Source organism: Ursus americanus, chromosome 4 (genome assembly GCF_024610735.1).
Source record: "Ursus americanus isolate L20-20 chromosome 4, mUrsAme1.1.p, whole genome shotgun sequence".
In the NCBI taxonomy this organism is placed as follows: domain Eukaryota; kingdom Metazoa; phylum Chordata; class Mammalia; order Carnivora; family Ursidae; genus Ursus; species Ursus americanus.
In genome coordinates this window covers 16,983,275-17,004,457 of record NC_142130.1, presented here as the reverse complement: position 1 = coordinate 17,004,457, position 21,183 = coordinate 16,983,275, and the positions used below count along the sequence as shown (strand labels likewise).

The 21,183-nt window shown below is 35.5% G+C and overlaps 1 protein-coding gene across 2 annotated transcripts in view; it reads right to left on the bottom strand.

Annotated features, from left to right (window-relative positions):
- MFN1 (mitofusin 1) overlaps window positions 1–21,183 on the bottom strand; it is a 31,091-nt gene that overhangs the window by 9,489 nt on the left and 419 nt on the right. For both annotated transcript variants that reach the window (XM_045788699.2, XM_045788698.2), the window contains exons 2-12: window positions 20,106–20,224; window positions 18,799–18,934; window positions 17,061–17,223; window positions 14,660–14,784; window positions 12,904–13,012; window positions 11,401–11,508; window positions 8,684–8,837; window positions 8,514–8,581; window positions 2,294–2,415; window positions 571–697; window positions 185–289 (exon numbers count right to left, since the gene is read on the bottom strand). In XM_045788699.2, coding sequence (XP_045644655.1) covers window positions 185–289; window positions 571–697; window positions 2,294–2,415; window positions 8,514–8,581; window positions 8,684–8,837; window positions 11,401–11,508; window positions 12,904–13,012; window positions 14,660–14,784; window positions 17,061–17,223; window positions 18,799–18,934; window positions 20,106–20,217 — 1,329 coding nt within the window. In that variant the 5' untranslated portion in view covers window positions 20,218–20,224. The remainder of the gene's footprint in view (window positions 1–184; window positions 290–570; window positions 698–2,293; window positions 2,416–8,513; window positions 8,582–8,683; window positions 8,838–11,400; window positions 11,509–12,903; window positions 13,013–14,659; window positions 14,785–17,060; window positions 17,224–18,798; window positions 18,935–20,105; window positions 20,225–21,183) is intronic.

The window sequence follows — 21,183 nt, the reverse complement described above, 5'->3', positions numbered from 1 at the left end:
TATAAGAGGACAATGTTGTGTACTTTATACAAGATAGTTTACATTTATTACAAGAGTGCACAGGAGACAGAAGAGTTCAATCATGTACAGATTGCCATGAAGACACTAAAATGACTAATCCACTAAATAAAATTGTAGAATAAGGTGAGGAAAACTGAGTACTTTTAACAACGATTTAACTTACATTTTTATATACTTTCAATACACTTGGAGTAGGATGAAACTCAGAACAAAATTCATCAACCAAAACAGACAGTCGACAAATTTCATCTGTCATTGCACAGGAAACCTGAAAATATGAAGTTAAAAAAATGAAACAAGATTATCAACTACTCAACCAAATTGTAAAAAACTTAATAAAATGTGCCTTTAGGGTAACAGGGATAACATTTTTAGGATTATCAAAAATATTTTCATTTCTAGAAATTTATTTAAAGATTTTATTTTTGAGTAATCCTACACCCAATATGGGGCTCAAACTCACAACCCCAAGATCAAGAGTGGCATGCTCTACTGACTGAGCCAGTCTCTTCATTCCCAGAAATTTTAATCATAAAGTCACCAACCCACCTTGTTTGCCACCTCTTCTGTAACCGCCCTGATTTTTTTCTTAACATCCAGCGTTAAAAGGTTCATCTGGTTTCGGATAAAGTCCAGTCTATCAATTTGGTCTTCCCTCTCTTCCATTGAATAAACCCTATTATAGTATGCAGAGTAATTAATTCTCAGGATATATTAAAGTCCCGAAGCAATTAAGCTAGGGCATTCACTTATGTAATGAACCATCTGTTAGCATGATATAGGGGTGGGAAAATGAATCTTGTATTTCAATATCTAAAAGGATTCAAATAATATTTCACTTATAAAATATTTTCTAGATGACTGGATATAAACTACTTTGTGTCTCTGCACATGTGGCATCTGAATCCCACAAAGAATAAGGATGCTCCAAACACAGATATGGTCACAGTAAAAATACTGACTTCATTTAATAAACAGGGGTCAGCAAATGGCAGCCTGAAAGCCAAATCCAGTCAGCTGCTAGTCTTTGTTATGGTTTCCAAGACCATTCATATGCCTATCATCTGTATGGCTGCCTTTGCCCTAGAACTGCAGAACTGAGCAGTTGCAAAAGAGAAAGTACAACCCACAAAACCTAAAATATCTACTATCTAGCTTTTACAGAAAATCTGTTGACCACTACAGGATACAGGAAAACAAAGACTTGAGATCCCAAGACATGATTACAGAAACCATCCTCAAATCACATCTTCTTTGTGCTATGTTTAGTTCAATGTCCTATATTTTTAAAATCAGTAATATGAAGGTCAACCGGTGGACCAAATACTCATTTTGGATACTATGATAAAGCAACTGAGCTGAAAGAGGTATAAATGACAACACAGTCTCATACAGAAACAGCGCACAGGGCCTGAGATCAGATTCTGATTTCTCATTCTTGTGTTTATTTATATATTAGAAATTCTCTAACTTTATACATGATGCATTCCAGCAAAAGTGTCAAAATTAGGCAATAGATTTAGGTGTATTTGTTTCCAGTAAGATCAAATGCATTTAAAATTCCCAATTTAATGTCCTCTTAATCCCTGATGCTTTGTATCTTTCCCTTGATTGGCTTACGCCCACTAATGGTTCATTTAAGGCTTAACAACATTACCTGTGTCACATCTAGTAACATCCTCAACTTTGTTTCAGGTGTAACAAGTTCGTGAGAATTACCCTTTTCTTCAATGTTAGCAATTTCATGTATTTATTTTCATCTTTATAAGGTAATAAATGGAGTAACAGCACAGTACAATGACATATAGGGTAGTGCTTACCCAAATGACTTTCTGGCTGGCAGGTAATATCACCTTGCACTACCAGTTGATTAAAAAAAACCACAACTGGCATCAAAGAGAGATTTCAAGGTATCAATGTATAAATATATGAAAAATGGGTCATAGGTTGAATGTAACAAAAAAGAGGGCCACCTCCCTTTTGGACTTCTTCAAAAAATTCCACTTATAAGAAACGGTTCTTTCACTGCTTTAAAGGTATTTTAAAACAATGAAACATGTTAAGTCATGAGAATATTGAGTTCTAGGAAATGTAAATGATGTATTTAAGGTTGTAGAATATTTGTAATTTCAAATATTCATTTAAAAACATGCAAGCAGGTTGTTGACTTTAGTGTAAAAGTATTTAAAATACAACAATTTAAAACCTTAGTCTAAGAAATGTATACTGACATGAACTGACATTTTTATTTTGCAGTAAAATGAATTCATACCTTTTCTCTGCTGCTGCCACGTTTATTGAATCCATTATGTTTTTCACAGTATCTAGTATCTGTTTAGCTCTGATAGTGTGCTGTTCAAACTTTGTTTTCACTGCTGACTGCGAGATACACTCCTGCGAGGGCCCAAGCCATAACACATTACTGTAATTCCATCTCAACATTTTCAGGAATTTAAACACAAAAACTTGCTGTTTGTAATGATAACCAAAACATAAATAAGGGCAGAAAATAAATGCATGATAAACAGAACTTAAAGTAACAAAGGTTAAAAAACCTACAAGAAATCAAAAGTTTTTTAAAAAGGGCATTAACAGCAAGTTCATACCTTTGTGTAATTTTACACAGTAATGTGCAATGGTGTCTTGTCTATATTTTTAAAAATAAATAAATAAATAAGCAGGGTACTGTTTTCAATGTTAAAGCTTTCTCCATTAAAATTACTAATTTTATCAGGACTGCCTTTAATCTACTTCTAGTCTGCCTTGATTTTTCTCACGCTTGCAACAGATAACCTAATGAAGTTCTTAAGTTGTGAATTAGAATTCCACATTTTAAGAAATTAGTTGAATGACAGGACTCTAACATAAAGTTATTAAAAATTAGGACTTGTATATATTAAAACTTGAACAACTTGAAAAATACTCTTTAGCAACAACCAACCTAAATATTTTGTTTAGAAAAATATCTACAGGTATTTCAAAGATAATCTTGTTACTGTCTTTGCTCTATAATTTGTGCATACAGGTTCAAATGATGCCCTATCTCATGTTTCACCTTCAAGCTCACTGTAGCTTATAAACCATTCACAGCTGAAGAGATCAGGTTTCATGACCAGTGGGTTTTTTTTTTTTAAACAGAAGAGAATACATTAGAATGCATCACATATAGTAATGGATACATTTATACTATAAAATTAGTTTCAATTTCAATACATGTGCATACTACTTGTTACCTGAAATATTTACTATGAATTCATTGAAAGCTCACAAAATTACATTAAAACTCCTTTCATTCTTACTTCACAGAAAGTTAAATTCTGCACTGACACAACATCTAAAACAACTACAAGTGTTTACAGAGGAAGGCCATCTGGTCTTTGACAATCAAGAAATGCTTGCCTGGGTCACAGCAGCAATGACCATAATAAGGTGTTTTGTAGGAAGCCACATTTATTCCCTGTGATGAATTTTTAAAAATTAGGGATATACCCCAACTCTCCATGATTTCCATGAATTCATCTTCTTGAGCCTCTTTTTATTGTAACCAGTATAAACTGTGGTAACTATCCTTTGTTAAAATAAATCGCTTTCAAGCTTTAAAAGGTCTTCACTTAATACTATAGTATTTGTTACCTTGAAATCATTAGTATGTTACATTCATTCAAAACACTATTTATAACCTAGAGCCTCCACATCTCTAAAATGATTACCTGTTCGATTCACTAAGATAGAAAAAACTTTTAAAATTTCTTTTGCCATTTTAGCTGTCCTCTTCAGTAGTTTGAGGTATGAAAAATAAAACAGATTCACTTCTTTAGCTATAGGACACGTGAGGTAATTCATCTACTTAACAGTTTATAAAGCCGTAACTCAAGCCCATTACTTTCTTTCACTGTATAGCCTAACTTTTGTTCATGGTTAAACTTATTTATACATCACTCAGCATCACTAATCCTGAAAAGATTAGTTGTGGGAAGTTACGGTATTCCCTGATCCGTATGTGCCTACAGAAAAGCCACCAATAACTACACAACACTGAACAGTTAAAAGTATAAACTGCTTATTTTTAACAACCAAAACAAAGCTCTGATTTTCTTTAAATAACTGTATCCCATAAACTGACAAATTAACCTCCATAAAAATGATAATAAAAGCATAAAAATATTTTTAAAAGAAAAAAAGGTTAAAAGAAATTCTATGTTCCTCGATGAAGCAGATCTAGATATCAGCAATGAAGATCCAAAATTTATAGATAACAGCACAGTATTAGAGCTAGACCAGAAAGAAAACATTTTCAAAAGTTATTAGGCAATATAAAAGTCATTCCTTGATTTAAAAATATACAATCGTGTCATGAATAAACATAAAGAGAATAAGCAATTTTCTTCTAGTTAAGAAGTATCCCACACTGGGGGCGCCTGGGTAGCGCAGTCGTTAAAGCGTCTGCCTTCGGCTCAGGGCGTGATCCTGGCGTACCGGGATCGAGTCCCACATCAGGCTCCTCCGCTATGAGCCTGCTTCTTCCTCTCCCACTCCCCCTGCTGTGTTCCCTCTCTCGCTAGCTGTCTCTCTCTGTCGAATAAATAAATAAAATCTTAAAAAAAAAAAAAAAAAAAAAAAGAAGTATCCCACACTGATGTTCCCACTGATCACAACAGTATCAAGTCAACCTGCAAAGAAATACTCTATTCTGAGGTGTGGGAAATGTTAATTTAAATACAAGTTTTTTAAATTGAATTACTTCTCCAAACCCTCACTACACTGATATGCTTATGAATCCCCAAAGGGAACATACATAGTGAGCAGCAGTTTCCAGACTTACTTTATCAGGAACTCTAATTTTCCCAGAAGAAGATTAAAATACTATACCAAACCATCTTAAATGCCATCTTGTCAGATTACCCTATAGACTATCTTAAAACTTATTAAGGATTTAGAAACAAAACATTAATCACATCTCAGTGAAGACAGTTTCCTAACTTTCTAATAATATCTAAAGAAGCCAGCTGGTAGTTAATTACAATGATAGATGTGTAGATATTAATATTTATGTGTAATTAAGATCTAAAATAACTTTGTTAAATCCTCTTAACAGACCCCAAACACCCAATAACATGCTAGTCATCACTTCCAACTTATTATTTTGAAAGATTTTAAATTGAGGGGGCAGTGCAAGAATACATACTAATATACAATATACCTTTTCCCATTTGTTTACCTTTCCTTCTCCCTCTCCATACACATATCTATATAGAGAGATATACACGTTATTTTTATAGGTATTTTTTTCCTGCTGAACAATTTGACAGTTCTTTGCAGCCACCACAACTTTACTACTAAATATATTAACATGTGTCCCTTGGAATGGGACCATTTTCCTATACAACCAAGAAACAATTACTGCGTTCGCTGGGGCAATACTATTAACGTAATACACAGTCACCAGTTGTCCCAGAATGTTCTTTACAACAAACTCACTGACATTTTAGAGTAGAATTATTTTATACCTGTTTTCCATCTTATAATCAAAACTATTAAGAACAGTTAATGGCCAAATATTTGAGCAAAGATACTTAGATTTCTTAAATTATCTCTAGAATATTCACTTGTTCAAATACAGGTTTAAAACAGTAAGAAACATATTGACAGAATTAACGCTGATTGTCTTGATTGATTTTAACTGATTTAATTTTCAAGTCTTAAACTTGGTACTCCAAATGTTCCTATAGTGTTTTGCTCCTTAAGAACCAAATGAAACCCAAAAACTCTATGGCAAAGATCAGACCGCTAAAAATAAACTTGGTACAACTTTTCTTTTCACAAAAATCATTTTCTAAGTCTCCAAAAAAAAAAGTGAATTCTAAAAACAAAGAGAAAATGTATATAAAGGACAGTCTGTGATCACAATGCAAAGAAACCAAGAAATAACCATAAGTTGGATGAAAAGAATCAAAACATCCGATTTTTAACAACTCCTGTATTGAACAGAAAATGCCAACATCTACAATTAAAAACTATGAAAAACAATGAAAACTAAACTGGATACTGAAACCCATGGAATATGTCCAAAGTTACATTACAAATTCACAGCCCTAAATTATCTCCTAAAGAAAAAGCAAAAGATAATTCCACTTAAAAAAAGTATAAAAAAGCAGAAGAAACTATGTTTAAAGATTAACATAGAATTTATGAATAAAAACCAAAAAATGCTATTTATGAATGGAAAAATTAACCAAAGTCTGGGGCCAGGTCTTTGGAGGATAAAGCAGAACAGTTAAATCACTGGCGAATCCAATTAAGGTTAGAATATATACGTGTGTGTGTGTCTGTACATATATATATACATATATATGTACGTCTATATAGAAATGAGAAAGAATACAGAAGTTTTAAAAATGAACAATTTTATCCTACTACATTATAAGTTCTTAAAAATGCCCCAATTTACAGGAGGTCTTAAATTACCAAAATTGATTTAAGAAGTAACACATTTCACTCTGGAAAAAAAAAAGGTGAAAAGAGTTGTCAATGTAATCATCAAAAAATGCTTTGGCCCCCAAGACAAGACTTTTTGCCCATCTGATTATTTCTTTAGGTAAGTTCAAATAATTTCTAGCTGATTCTCATGTTAAATCTATCATACTTTTAATGAACAAACATTGAACTATTACAATAAAAAAACTGCCAAGTTTCTTCTAAAAACATTAAAAATGGTAATTCCTAGGTCTGCCTGATTATTGCCATCACTTGGGGAGCTTTGAATATATACGGATTCCTAGGTCCATCCCAGCCCCACCGGGTAGGTGTCTGGGATAATTCAGGAGTCTGCAGTTCTCTAAAGCACCTCATGTGATTCTCCTGATCAGCCAAGGTTTAGGAACCAGTGCTCTACAGCACAGCTTTTATTCTTCTCATTTCCACTTCTTCAAGGAGATATTCTGTCTGGGTAGCAGGAACCAATATGAAAGACGTTATAAATGCATAAGAGAACAATATGATTTTGTAGGAGAAATCAATGACAAATATCTAACACACATAGAAGGAAAGAAAGAAAAGGTCAATAAATTAGACAAACGGAGACAGAACAAGACATTCTCTCCCCAGTGTTTTCCCCATGGATGAAATAATTGAGAAGGAGTGAGGACAGCACTGAATCTTGTGAAAGCAATAAGGAAAGAATATAAACAATGGTCTCTGAGTGACTGGGACTTCATGTAATCTATGGTTCGGCTTGGGCCGAGGTATGCTAATATCCCAGGGGCCTCTAACTTTAGAAGAGATCTTACCAAGATAGCCACTAGTGGGCTTTCCTTCCTTAAATACTTTGTCTTCATCTACTTAATATTCTATCTCCAACTCACCAAATTAAAGATGGGGGATAGTGAGCAAAAGTTTAATTTAAAAAATTCTGCCGGGGTGCCTGGGTGGCACAGCGGTTAAGCGTCTGCCTTCAGCTCAGGGCGTGACCCCGGCGTTATGAGATCGAGCCCCATATCAGGCTCTTCTACTGTGAGCCTGCTTCTTTCTCTCCCACTCCCCCTGCTTGTGTTCCCTCTCTCACTGGCTGTCTCTATCTCTAATAAATAAATAAAATCTTTAAAAAAAAAAAAAATTCTGCCAAGTACATTCAACATTCATGTCCTTACTATTAAAGCTGTTAACGACTTGAAGAATAATTACAGAAAAAAGTTTTTTTTTAGTTCTGAAGTTTCCGTGTTCATTCATGGGTGAAAAGGGGATATGCAATCTAAGCAGAGATAAATTAAACAGGGCCAAATAAGAGTTTGGAAATTAACATCTAAAGAACTTATCGGTCAAATGCAGGATGAGTTTTAATGTCTCTGAATAAAATCCTACACCGAAATATAAGGAAGTATCCTTCCTTCCCAATGCTGCAAATACATTAGCTATTCATGTGCCCCAGTAAGTAGTTCCTACCACATTCCTAAACTAGAGGATACCCTATATCCTAATTATTTTTGTATTCATTCGTTTAGGACACTTGACAAAAAATGTGGAGAATAAACAGGTGACAACACAGTTTAAAATGTAATAAGCTTCTGTCAAATGACATTAACCACATTCTGTACGTATCAACAGTATGGTACAAAAGAAAAAGATGATCTTCACTTTGCTCCATTACCCATTCCAACAGCAATTACATTTATTTAATCTTGCCTCAAATTACTGAATAAAGAGAATTTCACTCACTGCACAACACATGCAATATTAGAAAAACAGTTTCCCATTTAAATACAACTACATAAGAAAAAATAAGAAATTACAATCTTTATTTCTCAATTCTTACGATCATCCATTTTGCAGGGGTTTCCTTTCTTCAAACTTGTTTCACTTGCTGTAGCAGTAACTATACTAAATAACAGCAAGCAAAGGTTATTTGACAAAGATAAACAGTGGAAACAGAAGATTGTGATCATTCGCCAACAAACGCTAGGGTGTTACATTAGTCAATACATTCACAAAATTCCTACCTCGAAGATTTGTTCAAAATTCTGAAACTCCTGTAATCTTGCCTGGAATCCTTCAGCAAGTGCCCCACCTGTAATATTCAGGTGAGGAGGTTAAAACCTAGGATGCAGTAAGTAAGATTTCTAGCATGTTACTTCTTGTATTTCAAAAGACAATCTGTAATAATACATACCACCTTCTGGCATCCCCTGTGCTTTGTGCTTTCTAGCACTAAGAACTTCCTTTGCGGAAACAAAGAAAATACGATTCTGTGCCTCTGAAGGATCCACAACTTTCAGCTCCTCCACCAAGAAATGTATACATCTTTCCATGTGCTGTCTGCGTACCTAGAGAAAACAGGGTACTGAAATAATTCTAGTAATTAAACAAACATAACTGACAGCTTTACGCCTATACTAAACTCCATTTATAGTGGTATTATAGTAATAGCTCCCATATACTTAACAAATCCAAAAATTCGAATAAACGAAGTTTGATACTTGCTGACAGAATACTTCCTCTTAAAGTAATGATCCTTCTTTGACTCTTTAAAATTCTGATGGACCACCAAATACTACGCAGCCACTTCCAAACATATTACAGACAAATACTGGTACTTACTGCTATGGGAAAAGAAAGGTTCTTATTTCTGTATTATTGACATACATGACTATACTACAAAAAAGAAATATGTATATATATTTATCAAAATTAATAGGTGGCATGTAGGCAACAACCACAAACCAGGTGGCATTTTTATTTCCTCCTTATGCTTATTTCCCAAATTTTCTTACAATGAAGCTATCTATTAATACCTTTGATATCAGAAAATAAGTGCTACAATTAATTTGCTACAATGAAGCTATTTTTATTGAGAAATCAGAACATATATAGTCTATTTTTCTTAAAACACTGTGAATTAAAGTTGGGGAGAACACATTAGCTAGGGATTAGGGTTGCAACATTAGGTTTAAGATTAGCACTTAGGTATTACAATTAGGACTAAAAGGGGCACCTGGCTGGTTTAGTCAGTACACTATGTGACTCGATCTTGGGGTTGTGAGTTCGAGCCCCATGTTGGGTGTAGGGATTACTTAAAATTTTTAAAAAATTAAAAAAAAATAGGACTAAGGGTAAAACTAGTTAGGGTTTAGTACTAGCCTCTAGCATTGTGGCTATGATAAGAGATCTCTATCTTAAGACTTAATTTAAAAAATTAAGCTAAATAAGAATGGAAAAAACCAATCTGTGACTATTTCCTAAATCTCTGATGATTAAATGAGACCCCAATTTGAAAGAGTATAATCACACAAGAGTTAATAATAGCAGGATATAAAGCTTCATATTAAACAAAATTCCAATTTTGGGGGTGGGGGAAAGAATGAAAACAAATAATCTAACATGTAAACAGTGATGGGATAGTGTAAATTTTAATTTTTTTAGTAAATAAACACAAACTATGATTAAAATCAGAAAAAGAAATTATCGGGCAAATTTTATATATTTTTTTATAGATCACAGACCAAATTCCAGATACTCTATTCTTTTTAAAAAGAAGTTTCTAGAGGCGCCTGGGTGGCTCAGTTGGTTAAGCGTCTGCCTTCCACTCAGGTCATGTTCCCAGAGTCCTGGGATTGAGTCCCATATCAGGGTCCTCGCTCAACAGGGAGCCTGCTTCTTCCTCTGCCTGCCACTCCCTCTGCTTGTGCTTGCTCTCTCTGACAAATAAAATCTTAAAACAAAACAAAATAAAACAAAAACAAAAACAAACCAAAAAAGTAGTTTCTAAAACCACCAGCATGACTAAAATTTAAAACAACAAAAAATACCAAGTGTTGGTAAGGATATACAAATCACTTGGAACTCCCAATCTGCTTGGGAGTATAAACTGGTACAAGCACTTTAGAAAACTCTTGGGGTCTGTGCTTACTGAAACATAATATTCTCTACCTATAATCCAGCAATTCTACTCCTAGATATATACTCACAGATTACTCATCTCTGCAGTACTGACATTCTGAGTCAGATAAATCTTTGGTTGGGAGAGCTGTTCTGTGTTATGGGACTTTGAACAGCTCTTAGCCTCTACTCAACAGATGCCAGTAGCACACTCCCAGAGCTGTGACAATCAAAAATATCTTCAGACATGGCCAAATATTCCCTGGAGATCAAAACTGCCCAACTCCTCAGGTTGAGAACTACTGGTATATACCCAACAGAAATATATACCTATGTGCACCAAAGAGACGTATGTAAGAATATGTACAGCAACACTACTCAAAACAGCTAAACATAGGAAATTTACCCAAATGCCCATCACTAGCAGAATGAATAAATCAAATGCAGTTATTCAAAGGCTGAAATACTATACAGTAATGACAATGCACTTCAACTATGCACAAGAATTTGGACGCATATCACAAATGTAATGTTGAACAAAAGAAACCTGACACAAAAGTAGATACTATATGATCCCACTAAATAAAGCTGAACAACCAAAACATTAAGTAAGGGTGTTAGAAGTCATGGTAAGTGCTCATTCTTGTGAGGGTGGACAGAGACTGGAAAGGGGGTACTGAGAATGTTCTGCTTCTTGAGCTGGATCCCGACACAGGTGTGTTCAATTTGTAACATTCACTGAGCCGGACACTTAGGATCTGCACACTTTTCTGTTATGTTATACTTCAATAAAGAACTGTAACAAAACAAAGTTTCAATATCTAAAATGATTGGTAGTACTTCTATAACAATGTTCCTCCAAAGTACCTTAATATTCTGGTCTCTATTACATAAGTCTTTTCTCAAGAAAAAGAACAGCTACTTAGGATGTTCTATTCTATAAGGTATATTGTTTTCTCAGATAACAACGTACATGACTATATTTCACACCTTAAAAGAAAAATAACTTACGTCTTCCATATATTCTGGCTCTGATGCAGAGGCATCCCAACGATTATTCAAAATGAAAATATTAGGCTTGGAAAGTCGCTCATTTACCTTGTGAAAAAACTGCTTTTCCTAAAAAACATCAAATACCCAAGAGTATGTTCACTTTTAACAGCTATTTTATATTTACATTTATAGCTGAAGCTCTAATCTAAAAGTCTGAACCATTTAGACAACAGTGATTAATACCCATTGATAAAGGATCCCAAAGCTCTGAGCATTACACTTCTCAAAGAAGAGAAAAATAAATTGTAAGAAGGCAAAAGTGAAGATTTTATTGCTCCTGCCATGAGTCTTTTCTGAAATTCAATTTAATAAATATTTACGTCTCCACTATAGTGCAGAACACAATTGATACTGCTGGGTAATATAGTCCATATTTTCAAAAAGCTACCTCAAATCTTTTTGCAGATTTAGTCCAAGTAAATTAGTAAAATGTAAGACCTATGTACATCATAATAAATAACAGAGAAAGGTATGTGCCTTAAATGCTATAAATGAATGTATGCTTATTCAAAGGAAAGGCAAGGTATCTAGTTGGAATTAGGAAAAGCTCCATAAAGAAGGAAGTGGTGATAAAGATGTGCTTAAAACTACTGATAATGGCTTTGTGAAAGATAAGAAGTTGGGAGTGGGGGAAGAATTGTGGGCAAAGAATATCAAACGAAGACACAGAAGTCAGAATGTACATCAAAGCTTGTTTATCAATATCCAAATACTGGGGTTATTCTAACAAAGATTTTAAACATATCTGTTTCTCATATCATGAGATTATAAAAAACTTGTCACAGCAAACTGGTCCATGTGATATAGATCAGGTTATACAAAAACTATTAACAGCGGCAAAACAGAGGTCTTGCTGGTAACACCTAGGTTATAATGGTGTTTTAAAAAATCATACCATAGTTCTGGATATCAGATGTCTACAAACTCTGGAGTTTATGTGGGATGAGGATGGCTCTAGGTTATCTATTAAGTTTGACAGCAGCTTAGAATATACACAGGTACGCTGGAACCTACAGTGTACACAAGTAAAGCTGGGAAACGCTGACAAAACTTTAAGTATGAAAAGCCTTGCCTGCTGAACGTGAGGACTGGGGGGAGGGTGTGAGGTGGGAGTGTTAAACTGTATTCAAAAGACTTAAATTTAAATCATCACCCTAACAATTCTGGTGCCCATTCCTTCTGAAACTGGCAAATAACCACAATCAGTGTCACCACCACACACGTATCACACCTTGAACTTAAAAGATTCACTAGAAGCTAGAGCCATCAAACCCTAGATTCCCTATGGGAACACTCAAGAAGACCAGCATCAGCTTTTCTGGCCCCATGGCAACACAAACTCCTTTGTTCACCCTTGATATTATAGGTTCTTTCTAATCCATGATTTGGATTTCCCTCTTTTCAGAACAGACACTATCTCATTTCCTACCACTCAAACATAATAATATGATTAAATCCTACCGTGTTCATTAGTGTTGATTCAGAGTTTGCAACCAAAACGAAGACATCAGCATCTAAGCAAAACTTATCAATCCAGCTATCCAGTTCTGTAGTGACATCTGTACCTGGACTAATGGGAATAAGATAATATTGTATTTTATAATATTTTTTAAAAAGAAAATTTGATTATAGACTTTTTTTAAAATTTTATAAATTGAAGGCTAAAGGACGGATTTCTACCAGTTTTCAGCACAAAGCCTAAGAGATTTACTTTTTCACCTATAAGAGAGCACCTGTGGCTGAGTCTGTGTTTTATAAACCTCTGTATTTATTCCGCTGACAAAGAACTCCCAGAGCCTACCCAACTGACAACTTAACAAATGCTAAAAAAAAGTTTATTTAGTAAAAAGAAATAACCTTGGGCACCTGGGTGGCTCAGTCAGTTAAGGTCTGCCTTCAGCTCAGGTCACGATCCTAGGTCCTGGGATGGAGCCCGTCATCAGACTCCCTATCCCTTCGGCCCTCCCCCCTGCTTGTGCTCTCTCTCGCTCTCCCTCTCAAATAAATAAATAAAATCTTTAAAATAAAAATAACCTTGTGATTTTTCACAAAGTAAATAACACAATCAATATTTTAATCTTTTAAAACTCTGCTTTGGAAAGATGAAAAATAAGTACTAAAAAAACAAAACCAAAAAACAAACAGGCTAATATATAACCAAAATCAAAGGTGCAAGCAGCTATGTCCAGTACAGCTCAGAAAATATTTAAGTGCTCATGAGCATAAATAATAAAACACCCTCTGCTAAGACCTAAGTTTAATATACTACCTATACTATAAAAATTATAGTGCAACTGTCTACACACTGGCTTGATGTAGCCTAAGACAACGTGGCAAGATGAGAGGCTGGGTCATGGACATATTCTGGCCATGAAAGAAAGCAAAATTAAAAGCCCATCACCAAAACCAAAATGACTTCCATACAACACTGAAATTTTAACTGAAGAAAACAAAAGAGCATATCAAAGTTTTGAAAAATCATTTAACTACCTTTTTTAGTTAAAGACATGGCTTAGCAGATGTGCATTATCATTTTACTTAGCACCAACGCAGTAAAAACACACATAATAAATGAAGACTCATCAGAAGAGCTGAAACAAAATTCCAGACGTATTCAATTCTTGAACAATGAAAAGCTATGTAACCTGTCCAGTAAGTTATCTTGGGAAACTTGGGTCTTAAGCATAAATTTATTACTGGGGCGCCTGGGTGGCTCAGTCAGTTAAGTGTTGGACTCTTGGTTTCAGCTCAGGTTGTGATCTCAGGGTGGTGAGATCAAGCCTGCAATCAGACTCCATGCTCAGTGCCGAGTCTGCTTGAGATCCTCTCCCTCTGCTACCCCCCCAACACAGCACGTGTGCATTCTTCCAAGTCTTAAAAAAAAAAAAAAAAGGTATTACTAGTTTAAAAAATTTACCTAATCAGAGTTACCTACCTAGTTATCTAGAATTAGACAATCTCTAAGACCCAGATACTTATCCAAACTACAATCTAGAGGGGGGAAAAGTGGCTATCCTTGAAATTTCTTCTAATAGAATTAGACTAAGAAACTGGCACTTCATGTAACCAGTAAAACACATAAACCAACACCTTATCTATTCCTTAACAATCTAACAAATGAGAACAAGGCAGCAACTGTACATTTAAATTTTTATGTAATACTGTTCTATCAAATAAACCTTTACAAGGAGAAAATGCAGTTCATATGCAATTTTACCTGTCCACTAAAACCAGGTCATCTCTCAAGAGGGCACATTTTGCCTTTGGCCAAAACACATGTACAAGGCAGCCAGCTTTCAAGTCTTTGTCCATATGAAGGGCATGGGCCAGCTGATTAACTGTCTGAAGTGGAAGGGAAAGAAAAAACAAAACCCTGTAATAAAACTCAATAAAAATTAAAAACACTATGATTTGGTACATTTAGTTTTGCAAAACATATACAAAAAGCAGAACTAAATAATTTCAAATAAAACCACCTCAGCAATCTTGAGAAACTGAGTTTTAGAATTACCAAGTAGGGGGAGAAAAAAAGATACCCTTAGAACAGTTTACTCATCCACTCTGCAAAAATAGAGCTGGTAACGTTTCAAATGCCCAATAAATGAACTATGGCAGTGGAATCCTATGTAACACCTGAAGCTGATATTGTATGTATGAAAATAAATTTACAATATATTAAGAGAAAAAAGGCAAGTCAAAATAGCACACATGAAACCATTTTGTTTACAAAATACAGAGGAACACACATTTAACTCTATACCACAGGGAAGAGTTTCCACTGGCTTTAGGGAGCATGTGTGTTTTTTAGTTTCTTTTTGCCCATTTGTATTTCCTGTCTCTTCTAAAATGTACTGCTCAGTAGTAAGGGGTGAAAACAGAAGAAACATTATTAAAATAGGTTTAAAAACACCAGAGTAATAAGACCGAAACAATACAAGAGAAGCTCAATACATATTCTTTTAATATAAAGGATTTTTCTCAGCAGTTATTTACTCACATAAGCCTGCTTGACATCAATGACTATGCCTTCTCTTTCCACTTGAATTCACTAAAATATTTCTATTTCTTAAGGTGATTTCTGACATATGCTAATTTATTAATGTGTTATTTTAATACCGTTCATGTATATGTTAAATATACAATAAATACAAAGGGCTTAATATAAAATTAATATTCAAGGAAAAGACATCAGCACACACACAAACGAACTGCAGAGGTATTAATTTTTAAAGGGAAACATCTATTTTCAAATGGGCACAACAGTCCTGATCAGGGTTGAGGTGAATCTCCATAGTGACAATGTTAGCCAGGTTTTATTTTTGCTTGCTTTCATAAACTTTTTGGTAGAATTATAAACTTGTACTAAAATCTTGATGCCTGGTCTATAAAATTAAGATAATAAAAGCACCCATCTGACAGAGTTGTGAGGTTTGAGTTACCGCAGGTACTTAGAATACTGCCTGGTACTTAGTGTACAATGAAGTATTAGCTGTTAATATTGCATTTTTTTTTACTAAGTAAACTATTACAGCACAAGACTCAAAGTCTATACCTTAAAGCAGGCCACAACTTGAGGTAAACAAATTTAAATTCTGGAGTAAGGGAGAGGAGCAAAAGAGCATGAAGGAAGTAGAGAGCACAGGCCAAGGAAAAAGGAGATGATTACTTTAAAATATCATAGTACATTTTACTTTTAGGATCTAAAGCCACGCGTAGTTTGAATTCTGATTTGGTAAAAATTCTGATTAAGAAGTGATTCCTTCATTTGAATGGGTTAAAAGTTTGAAAATATCTTCATAAACATCACCTCCTTTATTTGTCATAACTAATCTAAAGGGTATTACACAGACTGAGTTATCCGAGCTAAATCAAACAGCAAACTCACAGAACAGTAACTAGACTGGTGAATTCAACTCAGTTTTGCAAAAATTAATATGGCATGGATCTTTAAGCACTAAACTTTTGCATTTGTGGAGGAGATCTTAAGATGTAAGAGAAAGTGGGGGAAAACAAAGATTTGAGAAAGTGATGATACTGAGAAACACCTTTTTCCCTTCTTTTGGCTGAAGGAACCTAGTGGCACTGGGTTCCTTAAGAAATTTATGAAAGGTAGGGAATTGCCAATGGCCCTTATCTGATAAAACTATTACATTTATTCATGAATGTGCTCACTAAATACTTCAAAGATAAAATAGTTTCTAAAGGCACAGACATGCCTCAAAAACATTCCAGAGCCCAATTTTTTAAACAAAGTTTTCTTTCAAAAGATGAAATTCAATTTGAGATTAAATAGCAACAATACACTTCAATAATGTTATTTCCACTGAGAACATTATTTTTAAAATGTAATAAACTTTTAACTTTAATTTACTTTAAGGACAAGTTTTATTCTTCTAATAAGGTATGCTTTAAGGTATATTCTTCTAATAATTTAGCTCCGAAGCAAAAAAGTTTTAGAGAATTCAAAATATTAGTGATGGCTTTAAAGCTACAAACAGAAACAGTAATGGTTCTTCTATCTGTAGCAATGTAGACATCTTACAAAAATTTTTAAAAAAAAGAACAAGTTAAGGACATTATTTCAGGTACATTATGTTGCTAATAGCCAAATATTTTACCTTCACACTCCTTTTTTCATCTGATCCTTCTGTCATAAGATAGGCTTTATCTCCGTCAGTTCCCTCAACACTCAGGAAGCAATTGGTTGTATGGCCAATACCACTAGGGAGGACTTTATCCCACAACATTGCATTGATAACAGAGCTCTTTCCACTGCTTGTCCTGAAGAATGAATATAAAAAATCACGAAAATAAAACAGTAAAAACTTTATTCTTTCACTGGCTCTAAGGCCAACCTTTTTTAGAATTCAAACTTTGTTGAAATTTCATCAGGTTGCATTTTTTACAAAAAAGTTGCCAACCTGATTTACACAAATACCGGGAATGTACATATTAGAAAAATAAAGGAACACAAACCCCATCTTTCCTATATAGTTATCCTTGCCTTTTTTTAATCTTTCTTGCTTCTTGTGACAATCTGAAATCACAGCCCCAAATCCTTCCCATCACAAGCTATAGTCTAGAGTCCCCAACTCCTTAAATCAGGGCTGGATCTTTTTCACATCCAAAGCTATTACCTATTTCTCCTTCTCAAATAGGACAACGGAGTCATCACCTCACCAGGAGGCCTCTTCCTTCCCATTCCCACTCCACCCTAATCTGAGTTAAGGCCCATTTATGGACCTACCTCATACTAGACTCTGCAAGGCCCTGAGAGTAAGGTCAAGCAGGAGAAGCAGACAAAAAAATAAAACGAAACAAAAACAAACAGCACAGCTTTGTGGAAAAGGCTTAAAGGGCATAAACAGGGCACTTTAGAAGAGATTAACTGAGAAGGAATACTTTAGAGCAGTCAGGGAAGGTTTCTCAGGTTGAAACATTTAGGATGAGATCTGAAGAGTGAGAAAGAGCCAGGCATAGATGAAACAAGGCTAAGAGAATTCTAAGTATAGGAAATCACAAATGCTAAAAAAGCCCTAAGATGGGCTTAAAACTTAGTTTTGTGAGGAAATAAACGTTTCTGTTGATACACAGCACATGATATGGGCCTACTCATTTGTCTTTGCATCCCTAGTGCCTAACAGAGTGCACAGTACACAGGAAGTTAACAAATGATTCTTAAATGAACATGAGCTGTGTCAGAGACCGCTCTATCACTCCAGATAGTTATGTTAACAAATGGCATTTCCTACTCTCCCCCTGGGAATCGTGGGGCTGAGAATCCTTTTTGGAAGGCACACCTGATTATTAAGAGAAACTTAAAAACTCACAAGCTATGCATATCATTTATCTTTTTTTCTTTTTTTTTAAGATTTTATTTATTCATTCGACAGAGATAGAGACAGCCAGCGAGAGAGGGAACACAAGCAGGGGGAGTGGGAGAGGAAGAAGCAGGCTCACAGCGGAAGAGCCTGATGTGGGGCTCGATCCCATAACGCCGGGATCACGCCCTGAGCCGAAGGCAGACGCTTAACCGCTGTGCCACCCAGGCGCCCCGCATATCATTTATCTTTATTTCTATTCTTTGGACTGGCTGAGAAGCTAATTCTTAGAGATCAGCATCCTTAAAAAGTAAAAATACGACTGATCTTTAGAAAGCTTCACTTTATACCAAGAGCTAAAATGAACAAATGCTTTTTCATGCTAACAGCTTTAGCATTTAGCAAAGGGAGAAACTCTTTGTGGGGCAAAGGGGGAGAAATACCACTTGCTGAAACATCAGAAACAAAGTCGGGGATATGACTTAGAAAAGCTGATTTCTGGAAACCACCCTTGAGAGAAACAATAAAGGATTACCTGCCAAAAAATGCCACTTTCATATGTCTCCGAGACAGCACCTCACCAATGATGGAAAGCTTGTTTCTATAAGCCTGTATTTCTATCAGATCATCCTCAGTAGCTATTTGATCAAGTTCTGGATTCCTGTATGTTGCTACAAAATTGAAAAGGTGTTAGAAAAAGCGATAAAAATGAATATCAGGTTAATTATACAATTATACCTAAGATATGCACATTATTTTCCATATTTTGGCTTTGCTCTATATTAACATGGCCATTTGAAAAGTAAAAATGCCACAGAATCTGAGTATTTGGTAAAAGGTGAATGCCTGTTGCAACACGTCATAAGAATCCCCTCCCCAAAATATCAAAACTATTAAAAATTACAGGGGCTATCCTCAAGCTAAAAATCTGGTGAGGGAGCGTTAGGAAGGACAAGTAAAAAAGTCTGACTCAACCAACCTACCAAATGTTTCCCTACTGTCTCTGAAGAAATATATAGAATCCCTCCCTTTTCATTGTACCCTTGACAGTCATGTAATCTTAAGAACCAGAAAAGCTTTCAACAGTTACCTCCAAAGCAGTATTCCCCAGTAAGACATTCCTCACCAACCTTGAACACTCACTCTAAGAAAACATCTTTTACCCTTTCCCCCACCACATTCCAGCCTCATCTGAGAAGATTAGATAAGTCTGAGATCTAGACTGACAGCTGACTTGGGGAAGAGATAAGTATGATGGCTTAAATGTGGGCTGCCTGATTTTTAGTCTGGGCATTTACTAGCTAGGTGATCTTGGGTAAGTTGCTTAAAGTTTCCGTGCCTTGGTTTCTTCATCTTTAAAATAACTGCAATTAGGGACGCCTGGGTGGCTCAGTCGGTTAAGTAACTGCCTTCAGCTCAGGTCATGATCCCAGGGTCCTGGGATCGAGTTCCACAATGGGCTGGCTCCCTGCTCAGTGCGGAGCCTGCTTCTCCCTCTGCCTGCCGTTCCCCCTGCTTGTGCCCTCTGACAAATAAATAAAATCCTTAAAAATAATGATAAAATAATTGCCATTTAAATCTGTCTCAGCATTAATATGAAGATTAAATGCATTATTACTATAATACAGTGCTTAGTGGTATCATAAAAACAACCACTTATATCTTAGGTTATTAATATCACTTAATCTTCCTTTGAGGGCAGAAATGGGTTTTATTTGTTATGGCATCTCTCTTAGACTATACAGCAATGCCTTATGTATGTGTTCAGTAACTAAGAGTGAAAGGATTACGCACCTGTATATACTTTCAACCGCATTATTTTAAAAACTTAGAGAAACTAACCTTCAACAAAATGGGATCCTTCAGTAACAAACTCCAGTAATTGGTCAAAGATTGCAGTAATTGCCCTCTTAGCCAGCACAAAGTGCTTCAGTGGAGAAGCAGTTTCTGCCATTATGTTACTGGGGAAAGAAAATTAAAGTTAGAAAAGCACAAATTAGGGGTGCCTGGGTGGCGCAGTTGGTTGGGCATCCGACTCTTGGTTTCTGCTCAGGTTGTGACGTCAGGGTCCTGAGATCCAGGCCCACTGTCAAGCTCCAAGCTGGGGGGGGCGGAGGGCTGCTTAAGTTTCTCTCTCTCCCTGCCTTTTCCCCCCTCCCCCACTCTCTCACTGTCTCTCTCTAAAATAAACAAGTCTTTAAAAAGAAAAAATAAAAGCACAAGTTAAACTACATGATAAAGACATGCAAATTAATGACACCTTCCTACCACATTAACTCCCCAGTGAAATAACCTAAACTGCCAAAATACTTTGGATAAATGTTTTTTGAAGAGTGCTTTAGGCAAGTAATTAAAGACTACTTTTCAGTGGTAGTCCATTAAAATAATTAACTCTATTGGACAAAATCTTGGTTGCAATTTCTATTTTATATCCCTTTGGTGAAGATGAAATTGGCAAATTGTGACTGCACGTGACTCTTAAGAACAGGGTTAGTGAGATGGAGCAAGTTCTCAAACAAGAAGTTTCTCAACCTGGAGCTCTAGGGGACGGAGATGGATACCCAGAATGAAGAAACAAAATTCCAATACCATAATGTAATTCCGACGTTTAAAAAAATTAGTTCTCGTCACAACAAAAAAAGCAGGCAACGCTTAAAGCGAGCATTAACGTTTCCAGCTAAAGTACCGAGAACTTCAAAGAATGTAAGTTAAAACAAATTTTCTTTTTTGCCAACTTCTCATGAAAAAGACACCAAACGAAAACGATTACACTCCAGTCTACTCCCGGTATGTATGCGTGTGGAATGGAGCAGAGTGGCCATAAAAAAGGCCGAGCCTTCCAGAGGGTCAGGAAATGACTTACTGAAGGAGCTGTGTGGGAAAAGCGGGGCGAGGGCAACGACCCGGTTCAACCGGCTGT